Genomic DNA, 16,236 nt, shown 5'->3' on the forward strand with positions numbered 1-16,236 from the left:
TAAAAAAACATATATATACTCATAGAGATGTAGCTAAACAAACTGACATGACAGGCCTCAAGACCTTTTGTTTATGGAGACAGTGTCAGCTGTCATGGTAGGAAAAAAATGGCTCTAGGCCAGAAATGGAAAAGTGGTAGGGGAGCAACATGAACTCAGGATCTTCTCACCAGATAAGGTGAACAAGTAATGAAAAATGCATCAATAAGCTCTCTCTCTCACACACACACACACACACACACACACACGTTATGTACATCTGCTTCTCTCTCCTTTAAAAAAGATATTATCTTAAATTCACTTGGAATTTTCACAAGTGTACAATTCTGTTCTGTGGCTGGACTGTTTGGCAATCTTACCTCTCACTACCAATATTCAGAAAGACAGCAGGACTTAGTACTTGTAGTATTACATACCTATGGTCATAATTACCCTTGCTATAGCTCCAAATAGAAGAACTTAGGTTGTTTTATTAGAGGTAGAGACAGTAAAACAGGAAAAGGTCCCTTCTTCCCACCCCTTCCCCAGGTATTTCATTTCCCTGGCTGATGGCTTTTTTTGGAGGTATTCTTTGCTTTGTAATGATACTAGACAATATTGTCCTGGACTATAAAATAATGGCTTGTTGATTTCAGATGGAGAAAAGGTAATAAAACAGATATCAGATCTCAGTATCTGTGAGGTATTTAACCTGCCAGAGCCAGTGCTATTCTAGCTACTCTACCTGGGACCCCTGAGGCATGAAGAAGCAGGGGTGCAGACATGGTTCTTTGGGAGGGGATTTGGTTCTTTCTTTCACAGTAACAGTTAATAAACCACAACCTAAGATCACCATGCAATTAGTCATCAGGTGACTATGGTCCCCAAGTCCCCGATCCTGACTTAACTGTAAGTGACAAGAGAGAAGGTGTAAAGTATTACCTAATCCAGACCCCATCCCCCGGTTCCCTCTGGTGTTAATTATTCAGCCACAGAAACCAGTGCATGCTGGGAAGGTGACACACTTCATTCTCCAAGTACAGAGGCAGAGCACGCAGCTTGCTCTAATGCTGGCGCTGGGTCAGCACAGGAGGGAAGAAGGCCGAGGGCACCTACAACCCCCAACGTGGCATCGTTCTAAGCAGAATAGGGCATCGGCCCTGAAACCAGGGGCAGGAGGCCACAGTGGGCAGTCTAGAGCAACAACCAGCACAGTCGCATCCAGAGGTCCAGAACCTTCAGGGAACTTCATCATTAGGAAGGGAATGCACTGATCGTCACTCTTTCCTTCTTTGCAGAATGGGCGTGGAGCCCCTTGTGGCACTACATCCTGGAGCTCCCCCGAGGTCTCACGGGAAACGGCCTGTGCCTGGCGGTTCAACTGGGAGACACCAGGCCCAGGTTTAGAGGTTTAAATTTGTCACAGAGGACAAATTGTTATTAACAGAGAAACCCCCACTCCACAGGACGGAAAGGCAACTTGTTTCTCTGTGATAGAAGGCAAACAGTTTGTAAAATATTGTGAAAACAGAAAGGAAATGCAATCACCCTTCTAAGAGGAACACCAGATTCACCATTCACTAGGAAGACCTTACGATTAAAAATCGTCACAAGGAAAGCGGCCCCTCATCTGCCTTAGATTTTTAACCTCTCTTTGATGGCTCAGTGTTTGCACATGTTTATATGACTCCATCAAGGACTGAAAAAATGGAGGGAGCACATTAAGTAATGGGATTTAACGATACTTAGTTTGGATACAAGTTCCCTGCTTTTGAATGGTGCTCTCACCACTCCGACATTCTTTCAAGTGAGATGCTTTAGTTAACTGTGAAGTTTACGTGTGTATGTTGATGCCCTTATGAGTCTAAAAACACATCAGATTAAGCAAAACTTTTGGAAGGAAAAAGAAGCCTACAGCTGAAGGGAATTACAGCTATCACTTCACAGTTACTAGGCAATGGGCCAACTAACAATAAATAGGAAAACATTGTCCCGTCCCATCAGCGACTTTCATTAACGGGGAGGAAAATCTCTTCCCTCTCTCTCCCTGCCCAACACTTAAGTTTGAAATCAGGCTGTTGATGCCGGGAAAATGAAATGGGGAAACCAAATGATGAGGCCCATTCTAAAAATATCTGTGGATGCTGTCATCTGGCCTCTGGTGAGAGTAAGTCCCTCTATAATCTTGGTATCTGTAGGGAAGACAAGTTTCTGCCTAATTATCACCACTAACTCACATGATGTTCTAAGAAAGGGCAACACCTCCAAGAAACTGTACACAAAACGTAACAACCCCCATCAACTTTAAACTGGGAATAAAACATGAATGTTCCTACTGCTGTCCTCCCACAGCTCAACTCCACTGTGACAAATCTGGATTTCTCAGCAGTGTTTTCATCTTCCTGGCAGAGAGGAAAGGAACAGGACCGACCCCAATACCAAATAAGACAGGGAAGGAAAAAAAGCCACAGGGATGAAAGTCTCCTATCTGCAAATCCATACAGGTTATCCACTGCTTTCCTAGCTAAAACTGAAAGATGTTTGGAGGAAAGTCTGCCTGAAACACAAAATTAAAGTGAAGTATCACTTTCCTCACTCTTTAAACATGATTTAAGCCAAACTTGCAACCCCTGGGGCAAGCTGGGAACTAAATATGGAACGTTCAGGATAGAAAAGGAAATGAATTGATGTTCACTTGATCTGACAGGGAAACTTCAGGTGGAGTTCAGAGAACAGGTGTGGGTTTCAGAGTATGAATGTTTCTACCCGAGTAGAAGCCAAAGAAATGCCTGCCTGCCACCATCTCTACTTCTCCCCAGAGGGTTCTGAGGGACACCCAGTTCATCACAGGCCACAGCCATCTGCCAGCATCCAAGGCTTCTCTTGGTGTCACCCCAGGAAAAACAGCATTTCTGCAGGGCTTGGGTAAGGCAGCCATGGCCAATGCTGGAGAGCCAAAATGGCAGCAATTCCCTCGGAGCTCATCTTCACCGCCTAAACACGAAGCAGCTCAAGAAACACCTAATGGGCACGACACTTTGGCTTAATTTGGTAATTTTTCAAAATCTTCTGGGTTGGAATGGGCGATAATGAGGACTTAGGGAAGTGCATGAAAACCAACCCGGGGCTCAGGGGCTGCAGGGGCCTTGCCGATTAAAATGCAGCCTTCCGCCTGCAAGGCTGGCCTAACAGAGCCATCCTCCAAGACTGCCCAAGAAGGGGAATTAGGAGGTGCAGCTCTATAAAAATCCATTTCAGCAAATGCTGTCAACTTGCCATTTTAGAAGCTGAATAGTTTACGAGGGGAAAGAAAACAGGTATGGAAATCCTGGCCAAATCTGTACACAGTTGAGGAGCCTCCCTGAAGGAAAATCAGGTTTCTAGGAAGGGCAGCTCACAGGCTTTCTCAGGGGCAAGTAAGTACTTATGGAGAACGTGGGATGTTACAGGGAAGCTTAAAATAAACTTTTCATGGCAAAGGTGACACTCAGGAAGATACTGGAAAGACACTCAGCTAGACTTTTTTTTTTTTTTGAAGCTTAGTTTGTGTAAAAGGCTGACCTGTGTAAGCACTGCTTTCAGCTGCCTCCTGTAATTTCTGGGCTTCTCAAGGTGGCAGCTGAAGCCTGTCCGTGAAGGCTGGCGACAGGCCACTGAAGAGCTGTCGCCTCCAGGACGCTTCAGGACCTGGATCTAGTGTGGACTGCCCTTCCAGCCAGCCTGTGTGCTGTGCTGATAAACACAGGAAGCATGAGGAGAGAAGCCGCCACCCTGGCACTTCACAGCTGAGGGACACAGAGCAGGAGTGACCCGCACAGAGACGCAGACTTCCCTGCTGCTCAGACTGCAGGGATTAATGATGATTAATACAAGTTTAACAATGTCCTGTCTCTGTCTTTATTTTGCGGCAGAGATTACGGTGACCAATATTCTTTGTGCATCCAGAGTCAAATATGGTGACTGCAATAGCAGAAATATGATACTTATTAATTTACTGTCAAGAGCAAAGTCGCAGACATTTCATATTTTCTTAAGATTCTTAGATTTTCAAACCACACAGAACAATTTGCAAAGTTCTGGATTACATTCTTTTAAAGAACTGTTTTTAAGGCAAAAGACTTTAAGGGGCTTTTGGGTCCTTTCTGGATGCATGGTTACTTAGCCTTAATTATAATACTCCAAAACCCTGGCTGGCAGAGTCCTGGGGGTCTGGCTCCGCTGTCCTTACCCCGGCTTTACCACCCACTCCTGCTGATCCGATGGGTCAGGTTCAGTGCCTTCGCCTGGTTTGCTCTCCCCATCCAAACATCCAGATGGCTCTTCCAGCCCCACCCGCCCCAGGCTGTCCTCTGCTAAACTCCTAAGCCACTTACCTGGCACCTCATCACATAGTGCCCAGAATGGTTACTTTTTCATACACACTGAAGTCCCAATATATTGAGAGCAGAGCAAAGCCTTCAAATCAAACCAAACACTTACGGAGCATCTACTATTTCAAGAGCACTGTCTTAGACATGGTATTTACCCACAAGAAGTGCACATTCCAGCAGGGACACATTTTCTTGATGTCCCAAGTAGCCTGGAAAGTTGAAACAGAGGAGAGGTACACAATAAATGTTGGCTGAATAAATGAATGAACCAACTCCTGGAACAGCCCTCTCTTCCTCTCTGCCAATTCAAATGCTTAACACCCTTTTAAGCCTTACAGCTTCCACAAAGCATTTTAAACCGACTGGCATTTGCTAAGAGTTAATCTTATTTGAATCCAAGCAGTACCTACTGCTTATGGGACAAGACCTAGAATTTTAATGATCCCCTTTTGGGAGGAGGATGGCTTCTGATGAAGTTTCTATTCAGAAGAGTATGAGAAAAAACTCACATTTCTTATAAGATGAAACCTCCTAAGGATCAATACAAGGCACAGTTTTAACATCCAAATAATTTTATTTTTAAAATAAAATTTTAAATCGTATTTAATAAAGAATTTACCTTCTGCCATCCTACCAAACCCATTCTTTATTACCAGCCCCCCCGAATTAAGAGTCAAGCTACTCTGACTCTCAAATTGCTGTCACTGCTAAAGTGATTCACCATTTAGAAACACAAGGGGACCGCAGTCCAGGAGGAAATGCTTAGAGCCATAAACCATGACCTGAATATCACAATGTTTATGTTTACTGGGTGTGGCCCCGTCCTGTGTGACTCCTCACTGCATTTACTGGCTAGAGGAGGTAGGGGGACAATTGGGAGCGTGCAGCTACCCCTTTGGGCTGGGATGCCCTACCTCCCTTGGGACTGAGTGCAAGTGTGGCTGTAACGCTCCAGCCCATCTAAGGGTCCGGCTACCAAGCACAAAAGAGTGGGGTCTCCAAAGTCTTCTTTTTCCTGCTTTAGATTTAGATATGCAGGGTTCTGAAGACAATCTAAATTTTCCCAAAGTGATTCTGAAATCGAAAACACAAAATCAGCTATTTTAGTTGCACAAATAGTCCAAACCACTCATCCACCTGTGAGGTATGACCAGGACATGCAGGTAACACAGATGGCAGCCAAGAGGCAGCAACCACACCAGTGCAACAGAGGAAGGAAACCAAGAAGGAACTGAAAGGAGGGTCTCAAGGGTGGCTCCAAGATTGACAGAGACAAAGGCCCGTCTGTCCTGAGGGCGGCAGTCCGGTGGGAGTGCAGACCCAGGAGTGAGGTGGATCCACATGGTGGGTGGCCTGGGTGGTCCTCCTCTCCCTGCTCAGCCTGACCAGCACCGTGGTGGTACGTGCTGGGAGCTCCCCGCCTTGGCTCTCCACCCCCACCCCCCACCCCGACCTCAGCCAGCAGGACAACCTGAGTTGACCGGGGCTGGGCAGGGAGTGCCTTCAGGCGGTAGGGACACTACCAACTAAGGGACACCTTCTAACAGGTCTATCAGTCAACACATATTTTCTGATTACTTATAGGTATGTTGGGCTCTATTGCTTTCCAATCATTTCTGAAGACACAAGTGATCAATGGAAGTTCCAATTAATTACAGTGGCATGTACACAAATAGAAGCCCAGTGGAAATTAATTTATAAATTCAACCTCAGAACTTCCGGCCTCTTCTTGGCCATTAATTTCCACTAAGGAGTCAAACTGAACACTCCACACAGACATGAATACTTAGAACAAAAAATCTTGGGCTTCCCTGGTGGCGCAGTGGTTGAGAGTCTGCCTGCTAATGCAGGGGACACGGGTTCGAGCCCTGGTCTGGGGGGATCCCACGTGCCGCGGAGCGGCTGGGCCCGTGGGCCACAGCTGCTGAGCCTGCGCGTCTGGAGCCTGTGCCCCGCAACGGGAGGGGCCGCGATAGTGAAAGGCCCGCGCACCGCGATGAAGAGCGGTCCCCGTACCGCAATGAAGAGTGGCCCCCGCTTGCCGCAACTGGAGAAAGCCCTCGCACGAACCGAAGACCCAACACAGCCAAAATAAATAAATAAATAAATAAATAAAGTAGGGGGAAAAAAAAAAAATGTAAGGGGACAATGTTTATATACAATGAACAAAAGAAAAATTATTAAAAAAAAAAAAAAAAAATCTTATGGTCCAGATGTCTTTCAACAAGAGAAAGACAGAGGAGAGAGGAAAGGGGAGGGGAAGGGGGAGAAGGAGGGAGGGGAAGGGGGAGAAGGAGGGAGGGAGACAGAGAGAGAGAGAGAACATACTGATATGCAAACCGTCAATCAAACCAGGACTGGCAATTAAAGTTTTATCCTTAGAAACACTGGAATTATGCTCTGAGGGCTTCATGACTAAGTAATTCTCATCCTTTAATAAAGGAATGTCATAGACTTCAGCAAAAAAAGAGGTTATTAAAAAACAGGAAAGTCTAGAATTACAGAGTAAGGTTCACATCTGTTATTGGGAAGTGAAACAAAACAAAACACCTGCAACCAAGTGGGCAGTAGCTCTTCTGGGTGGTGTGTTTCAGCTGCAGGCTTGGTCTTGCTTCTCTGGGAGGAAAGCTCCTGGAGAAGAACAGCCCAGTTTCTCTGGGTTTTCACTGAACTTAGTTGGCAGATCTTAAAAATACAGTGACCATATTTTCTGAACCCCAAATTGTGTCATGTTAGCCAGTAACGGGGGGTAAACCACCAGCTCTTGGGGAGGTGGGGTCCATGGCCAGACCACTGCCAGCATCATGCCATTCATTGTGTGGCAATCTTTCTGCTCCCAACAAGTCCTAGGAGAACTGGAGCAGCTTTTTATTTCTCTGTGTGGCCACGGTGGCCTGGCAGTGGAGAGGGAAGATCAGATTTCCAGGCTCCCTCCCAACAGGAAGAGGCTCCACTCTGAGGAAGCAGAAACGGGGCAGGGCGAGGCTCCCCCCTCAGCACAGAGTGGATATGACAGCCTCCCCAAGGAAAGAAAGCGGAGGCCAGACAGCTAGGATTTCTCAGGCAGTCCTTTAAAGATATTAATGGAACACTCTGGGTACCACATATGAACCTCCCCAATCCGTCTGTGGCAGAAGGTCCTTTTTATTAATGAAAATATAGCCCTTGTCCTGGGTACCCCTAAACTGGCAGGCAGGACTTCTAGGGGACATCAAAGGTTTCACACAACAGGCAATTGCTATACCTTTTTAATGAAAAGAAACCTAATTGATTCTAGTTTATTGAGGAAAGTAATTGCTCTTTGTGCCAACAATGTTAAGACTGGCTTGGTGCTTTCCTTAATTCTGCATTAACCTCTGGAACCATTTTAAATAACAATAAACATTAAGTAACTTTTTAAAAAGTTGACAAAGGACATTAGGTCATTATCAGAGATAGTCCTTACAAGAGCTCTGTGGGGTAGGTTTTCGTTTTAGCCCCATTTTACAGACAAGCAAACTGAGACTCAGAGAAATGGAGTGGCTTGACTCAATGACACATAGCCATAAAAATGGCAGCCTTCTGCTACAGATTCATAGGTCCTCTACTGTACCACAAAGACATTATTTAACTTGGGGTGGGCTGCAGGGGAGGCTTTTTAAATCCACAGCTCCCCTCAGAGCAGAGCCCCAGGGACAGTGATCTTGGAGTGGGTGGCTGGCTCACGTTCAACTGTGATGATGAACCAGTTCTAGAAATCAAACATAAAAGCAAGTATCCTGCAGGGCTTTTAACCTGAACCAGCATCTGGATTTAGTCTGAACTCTGCCCTATCAGCATGGAGCCTATGTTCTTATCCCCCAGCCAAAGACAGGTGGAACAGACCACGTGATAACGGAACAGGACATCTGAAAAAGCAGGGTTGTCCCAGAAAACCAAGCATGCAAGGTTGCCACTGCCCCATGGGTCCTTTGCTCTACCCCTGCATGGAAAGCAGTCTTTCCCTCTGGGACAATGGTCACCACCACCACTGCACCACATCCCCAGCCAGGCCATGCACATCTTGAGGGTGAGACCCTATTTTATCTTCCTCTATCCCCTGTGCCCAGCACACTGCAGGTACTCAATAAACAAATTTTGCTTAAAAAATTCAGACTTTTCCTGAGCACTTCTACCAATGTGGGACCTACCATTTTGCCAGGCAGCTAGCTCATCCAAGAGTAGAACCCACTCTGTGGCTGAGAAAAGCTTGATGTATGACAAGGTCGTACAAAAAGCTCCAGTAAGAATCAAGACGAAAAAAGGCAAAGAATCCCTAGTTCTCAAGAGGTTGCTGACCTCTTTCAGGATTTCTTTAGGGGGTTCCTTAGGACACTGGTCCTATGGTTTCTGGGAGAAGAAGGATGTGATTCGAGATGTCAGATAAACTTAGGAGACACTGCAATCCGATCCTAGAAGGTTCACAACATATATTAACTTCTAAGGCTCTGAGAAGTCCTGCAGGAAACAACCCTATTTAACTTTATTTAACATGGCGTTCCTCAGGCATTTGACCACAGAATCTATTTTCCGCTTAATACCCATGAATATCCTGAGGACTGAGTATTCTGTGAAATACTTTGAGAAACACCAACCCATGGGACCTCTAAATATCTGAAGTGTCTGTCACTAGTTCACAATACAAAATTTTAATTCATTTTAGTTTTTAAAATTTTAAACTTCAAAGCAATTTGGAGGATGGGGGAAAGCAGTATTTTCAAATTAAATGAACATACCAACAAAACCAGGGTGAAGTCTCTTGCAAGGTGGGGAATCTCCATCTTGGAATGAAAATCCAGCATTAAGACACGTGTCTCCAAGTCAGGAAGAGAAAGCAGTGAACAAACATCCTTCTACCTGCCCCAGGGCCATGGGGGACCTCTGACAGGCCAACCCCTCTGGCCATGGCACAGAGGCAGGTCCCAACAAGCCCCCTTCTCCCATCTCTATACAGAAAGGTATGCCTATGAGAAGCAGACCCCTGGGGGAAGACTCTACTTACAGAAAACATTATTTATAAGATGTTGAATATTGAGCATTATGAACACTCTGAAAAGAAGCATTTAATGGGAGCTTGAAGTGTACACGAAGTTCCAGTAGTAATTCTGGTGATTTTCATTCCACTTATTTATGTTCCACACAAGCTCTGTGGCCAAAAGAGACCTTCCAGAAAGCCATCTATAAATGCTACTGCATGAAGAGCAACAGTCACTCAGGCTCTGTCCCCATGCTTAGCAGGCTGGCCAGTGGTGAGCAAAGGTGCATTAAAAACCCGACAGACCCAGGAAGAGCAGCCTTAGTGCTGGATGCCACTGCTTTCCAGGGAAAGGGGTGTATGTAAGGAGCGTACCAGCCTCTGCACAGAAAACCTCTTTTCAGGGCTCTTGTCAATTTTCTTTCACTGTTGTCAACACTAGAAACGTCCATACAGCCATTCTCTCCATGAATGACAGTTCAGACTTTGGGTTTTTTAAAAAGTTAAGAATAAAGATCCCTGCAGGTACAGAATTCTTGAGGCTAGCACACTATAACCAAAGACTAGACAACAGTTCACAAGTGCAAGTAACAGAGTACGTTCTCCACGCAGTACGTACCGCACGTTATATTCCCTAATGGAAATATCTATCAGTACATCGAGAAAAAACATCACATGAGTAGCCTATAATATTGTCTGTATTTGGTTAGAATTAGTCCTATCCCCCAGCATGAATATTTAAAGACATAATGGAATCACAGCATTTAAACATCAGTCCAACAAGTATGAAAGATTTGTTCTTTTTGGGAAGTAGCCTAAATTTAAATTCTCAACGGCCTCCAACTCCGGGACCTGCTGTTGCCACACTATTATACCACTGTTCCTTTACAGTTCCATATCATCACGTATCCCTTACAGTGGCAATTTCACAGACAGAATGTTAGGTTTCAGGTTTAAAATTATACATACTATGCACCCTTAAAATTCTATGATTTTGCTAAGAAATACAACAACTAGTGAATATAATAAAAAAGAAGCAGACTCACAGCTAGTGGTTACCAGTGGGGAGAAGGAAGAGGGGAGGGGCCAGATGGAGGTAGGGCATTAAGAGTTACAAACTATTAGGTATAAAATAAGCTACAAGCATATATTGTACAACACAGGGAATAAAGCCAGTATTTTATAATAACTATAAATGGAGTATAACCTTTAAAAATTGTGAATCACTATATTGTATGGCAACTACACTTCAATTTAAAAAAGAAGATAAATCTTATTGGTTAAACAAACAAAAACAAACAAACAAACAAAAAACAACTCTATGATTCTGTCCTCTTTTGACAGATGAGAAACCTACTATTCTAAGAGATTCATCATCTCTTAGTGACATGGCCAGTGGCACAGACAGGAAGAGAACTACCTCTCTGCTCTCCACCTGGGCTTTTCCTAGTTAGTATTTTCCAATCCTTATCATAAAGTTGTTTAAAACGCAACTAAATATGGGGCTGCTCCCTAATGGGGTCTCCAAATGCCAAAAGATGAAGATGAACGAAAAAGCATGTGAACTTAGGCATCTTCCGACATCAAAACTACAGTGAAACTGACGTTGCTTTCCTGCGAGAACAGACACATGTCAATCTCAGGAGGGCTTACTGGAGGCACCGCCCTGAAACCACCACACTTGCTCACAGCCATGCCTGCTGCCAATCTGTACACATGCACACCAAGCTTCCCCAGTGCCTGAGAGAAGCAAGTGCCCTTCACACCCCAGTAGCTGGCACTCACAAAGAGGTACAGTTATTCTACAGATAGACCCGTAGGTCAAAGGATTTCACATGTGGTCTAAACTGGACTGTCTGTCAACTGGACAGAACTGCTCCGGCGCCCACTCGGGGTCACATGACCTTCAGTTAGCAAGGCAGGAAGTGAGTCTAGAGAATACCTCAACTACTGGCTTAAAAAAAAAAAAGTCAAACCAAGAAAGTCATTATAGAACAAGTCTTGGGAAGCTGGGGCGCTTAATTTGGGAGAAGTGAATTCTGAGACTGTGACCCGAGGACCGTTTTGTGAATCCAGGAGAATCTTCAATAAAGCGATAGCCACAAGTTAACTGTAAAAGTAAAGAATATACATTAGGCCACACATGCTCCTGGCTATTTAGTGGAGCAATTTATTCCAAAGCAAAATGGAAATCCTAAAGCCAGAAACCAGACTCCCTCAAAGCCCTTCACCGTCTTCAGGATGTTTCTTTCTCTTGCTCTGGTCATACTGAGCTGGTTTACTTTCAGGAAAATTTGGTGACTTTTCATATTTTTTACTTAAGAAGTATCTCCTCAAAAACACTTCACCCAAAATATTTTGAGAAAAAGGTGACTAAACGACCCTAAGACTCCAATAGGGCATAATAATAAAATGTGTAATCTTAAAAGTAGTTATTTATTATCAAAATAATAATTCACTAAATATATATTTTTAAACATAAGTATTTAAATCTCCCTTAAAATATTTTTATACCATCTTTTAGAATTACACACACACACACAAGAAAAGTCTGCTATTCAATTAAAAGGAAAACCTACACTTGAAAAATAAGACAAAAATTGACAGCACATTTTCTTCTCTTACTCTTTTCAATGAACTAGAAAGTGGACTCCTTACAACCAAACCAAAATTAAAACCTACTTGTGTCTTCAGAAGCCACAATCATATTCCTCTTCTTAAAGGAAGACAAACTGTTCTTCTAAAAGCCAAATATCTAAATTTCTCAAGGCAAGTCTCCACCAGTCCGAGTTCTGGCAGTACGGAAGTGTGTCACCCTTCCTAGCTTCTGCTGCAGTCTTTTTACTGTCTCGAGGGCTATTAAATGACTCGAAACAGACATCTGAGTGCCATTAGGGACCTGCTTCTGCCTGGGAAAGCGGAGAAGCTGAGCATCACAACACCCTCAACATTCCACTTTCGACAGCTACCCATGAACGGGATGAGCTCCTCACAGGAGATCCTTATAATTCCTTCACCAGGGCAGAGGGTTAAAAACAAGGCTCAGCTTTTCATGGCTTTGAATCCCATTTCTCTTTCACACCACTTAAAGAAGAGTGTAAGTAGCCTGCTGATATTATAAAAAAAAAAAAAAAAAAAAAAAAAAAAGGAACTGGGGCATAGAAAAGAGCCCCTGAACATGGGAGGGTCTGGGGGTACAAATGTGTTATAGCAGAAGACCCCAGTGCTCATCTTACTACTTGAAGAGGAGAGTTCTGGGGCAAGCTTGTGTGTTACCTACTATTCTGGCCCCGGTTCAGAGCACTTCTCATTTTTACCATCTAGAGATAATTAGGAAGGACGATTATGGTTCAAGCCATTCCAGAAATAGGGATTCTGGGTCCAGCTGTGTGACCTTGGGCAGACCACTTAACCTCTCTGGGCTCCCTGCTTACTCATGTGTCAGTCATTATGTGTACCTAATAACACCGTACATACTTCAGCCCACTGCAGTTTTACAAAGCACTTTCACACACTTCAGTGCATTTGATTCTTGCAATAACCCTGTAGAGTAACAGAAGCTATTATCCTCATTTTATAAAACTGGAAATTGAGGTTCAGAGGCTAAGTGACACACTCCCAATAGCAACCAGAAAGCAGTAGAAGTGGAACTGAACCCTCAACTCCCAATTCCAGTCAAATGCTTCTCTTTTCTTGCCACATGATGTTGCATGATCTCTCTGGTTCCAACAGAATTAAAATGCCACAATTTAAAAAATCTCTGTCACCATTCACAACTCTTGTCACTGTTTGGAAGCTGACATCATTTATACGTTGGGAAAAAGAAGCACATGAGTACGTGCTCTCTGACATTAAAAACTTCTGTTTTCAATTTAATTCTTTTTGCTCTTTTAAATGCTTAGATGCTGAGTGCTAATAAAGATGCTTAGTACTAATGGTGAAGAAGCTAAAAGATCTTGCTTCTGGTGGAAATACTCCTGTATGAAAGAGTCCAGAAAGCATAGTCTACAGGCAAATTAGAAGCACCTAAAACTTGTTACTTTGCTGGAAAAAAAAGATATAGAAACGGTAGCATCGAAGATGGACAAAGGCAGTGCTGGACCTGAGAGCCTAAGAAAGTCCTTTGGCTGGGTCCTTAACCTTGATGTTTGCGTGGCCTAAGGTCTCCTTCCTCCCATCCCTTCTATCCTCAACCATCCATCCAGTAGGGGGACCTGTGTCATAGGTCAGCGAGGGTGACTGGATACAAAGAAAAATGAAACCTCTGAATGTGTATTCTTTTTACTGGCAGTAAAACTCCTGAGCTGTCAGCAAACTGCGGGGAGGGGCACCTGACAGCCCTATTTGTTTTGCTGGTACAACTCAGAACGAGCTGGTTGGGAGCCAGGTTACCGTGCACCATGTAAATGAAAGCCATCGTCCCCCACCGCCCCTGCAATTACTATGCCATAGCACTGGGCACTGACCTGCTCTGCCCACTTCCCCTTTCCTCAGTGAGCCTTCAGCCTGGCACCCAGCTCTGAGATGAGGCCTGCTTAGCACCAGTGAAGCTCCCCACATTCAAACCAACAACGTTCTGTGTGGAGATGAGGGAATCAAAGTTAAAATCCAACCCATCAGCATCCATGAGTTCGCTACGGATAATGGACTCCATGTCACATTCCAAGCTCCCATTGAACATGTCCAGGTCCAAGTCGCTGGGGAACTTCTCATGGCCCATGACGGGAAGGTGTGCACTAGTTGAGTACAAGGAGGAGCCTGAGAGAGAGTCCGAGAGGGTTTGCATAGACTGGCTGACAGGAGACTGCTGCTGGTGTTTGGCTGACCCGAGGCTGTTGGAATCGCTCAAGCCCATGTTGCTGACGGAACTTGACAAGGCACGGCTGCCACCGAGAGCGCCCTGGGTTTGGTGCTGGTGGTGGAGCAAGTTCTGATTGACCAAACTTCCCTGGTTAGGCTGGGCGGCAAAGGACATCATTGGATCACTGCGAAGCATCACGTTCCGGCGGGAGTTCTGGGCGGACACAGCGGTGCTGGCCTGAGACATCAAGGGGTCCGACTGGGTCATCATGACATCGCTGTGGCTGAGTGAGTCCGACGTGAGCAGGTCCTGGAGCGTCTGGTTGCCGTAGTGCGACATGGAAGAGAAGGTGGCTGGCTTGTTCTCTTGGATGGTCTGCATGGGAGACTGACGCAGGGAGTTCAGAGACGAGGGGCCGAACACCGTGCTGCTGAAGGAGCTGGTGGGGGAGCCCAGGCCGGAGCCCTTGGTGGTGTATGGGAAGCTGGAGCTGCGCTGCATGAGCCCCCCGGGGGGCGACGGCTGGGACGCAGGGAGCGCGATGTTGTCCAGCAGGTCGTCCATGAGGTTGTCGGCCAGCCCGTCGTTCAGATTCATGGTGCCCGCCATGTCGGTCAGCCGGGGCAGCTCCACGGTGCACGGCTTGCTGACGGAGGGGGACAGGCTGGCTGAGCTGCTGTAGAGCATGGGGGAGAGCGGCGCGTCATCATCCTGAACGTCGTCCAACTCCGTGCTAGCCAGGATAGGGGACAGGCGGCCGCTGACTGTGCTGGCGTTGGAATTGGTGCGTGAGCGGAAGTCGGTCCACGCGTCCAGCTCATCGCTGCTGCGAGACGTGGGGCTGCCGGGCCACTTGGAGAGCTGGGAGGGACTGTCGTCTGCTGACTCGGGGGCGGTCTGCAGGGCTGCCTTCTTCTTGGCTGCACGGCCCCGGCTCTTGGTGTACTTGTTGCTGTTGTCCATGGAGACGGCCCGCCGCCGGGGCGCCTTCCCACTCTTCCCCCCGTCGGGGTTGATGATCCACCATGAGCTCTTGCCGGTCCCCTCATTCTGAACCCTCATGAACCGGCTGTGCAGCGACAGGTTGTGCCGGATAGAGTTCTGCAGAGAGAGAAGGGACAATGCAGATGAGCCAGAATGGTCCAAACTGAGCACCCAGAAGAAACAGTTACTAATCAGACTCATTTTTTAAAGCAACCTCAGAGGCTAAGGAAAAAAAAAAAAAAAAAAAAAGGCTTTGCATGACCCTCCTTGGCTTGGAATTAAATGACAATATTGAGAATGGCAAGTTCCATATTTAGAGTGTGGGAGATGGTTTCATATCCAGGAGATGCTGGGGATGTAGGAGCTCCCTGACATTGTTTTTCTTAAATTCCCAAGTTTCACTGTCCTTTCTGTAATTGTACTTCCTATACTGAAGTTCACACTTATAATGTATTACCACACCATCTCTCCCTGCACTTTGCAATAAACCTCCCTGGCTCTCTAAGGATAATTGATCACCTAGGGGGCTATTTTATTCTATTTTGGTCCCCTCCTCCTCTAGTACAGAGGCAGCATCTACCTTTTCTTAACCACTTCTATGGCCCCAGAACTGGTGCGAATTTTTACCTATCCTTTTTCTATGACTCCATCTCCTCCTGCCACAATTTCACACCTGTCTCACAAGCATATGAAAAAAATGGTAAAGTAGGATTTGCTGAGTTGACAGAAGTAGGCAAGTTTCCCGTTCAAAAAAATTCCAGATAATTTATACAGACACTCCCTCCTCAAGGCAATGTGGTCTGAGCACAATAACTTCCTTCCCAAGAGTACAGTATAGAAAGAGGAGGTGGGGGAGAGTAACTTTACAGTGAAGAAACCTGACATCTCAGCCAGGTGATCAAGATCGACAACAACAGGGCAAAGTCAGGTTGATAACAGGCACTCGATATAATGTGATGAAAACAGCACCTTCCTCAGTGGTCTTCCTTCCAAAACCCATCACGCCAGTCTAATCATGAGAAGAACTGCAGACAAATCCCCAATAAGGAACATTTTAAAATGCCTGTCCAGCCCTCCTCAAGACTATTAGATCCACAGGGAGCCTAAGG

The 16,236-nt window shown here is 45.5% G+C and overlaps 1 protein-coding gene across 2 annotated transcripts in view; it reads right to left on the bottom strand.

The window, feature by feature from the left end:
• The window catches only part of FOXO3 (forkhead box O3), a 119,626-nt gene that overhangs the window by 5,762 nt on the left and 97,628 nt on the right, over positions 1 to 16,236 (bottom strand). For both annotated transcript variants that reach the window (XM_057527589.1, XM_057527590.1), the window contains one exon: positions 13,809 to 15,244. In XM_057527589.1, the coding sequence (XP_057383572.1) occupies positions 13,844 to 15,244 (1,401 nt within the window). In that variant the 3' untranslated portion in view covers positions 13,809 to 13,843. The remainder of the gene's footprint in view (positions 1 to 13,808; positions 15,245 to 16,236) is intronic.

Source organism: Balaenoptera acutorostrata, chromosome 14 (genome assembly GCF_949987535.1).
Source record: "Balaenoptera acutorostrata chromosome 14, mBalAcu1.1, whole genome shotgun sequence".
NCBI classification, from domain to species: Eukaryota; Metazoa; Chordata; class Mammalia; order Artiodactyla; family Balaenopteridae; genus Balaenoptera; species Balaenoptera acutorostrata.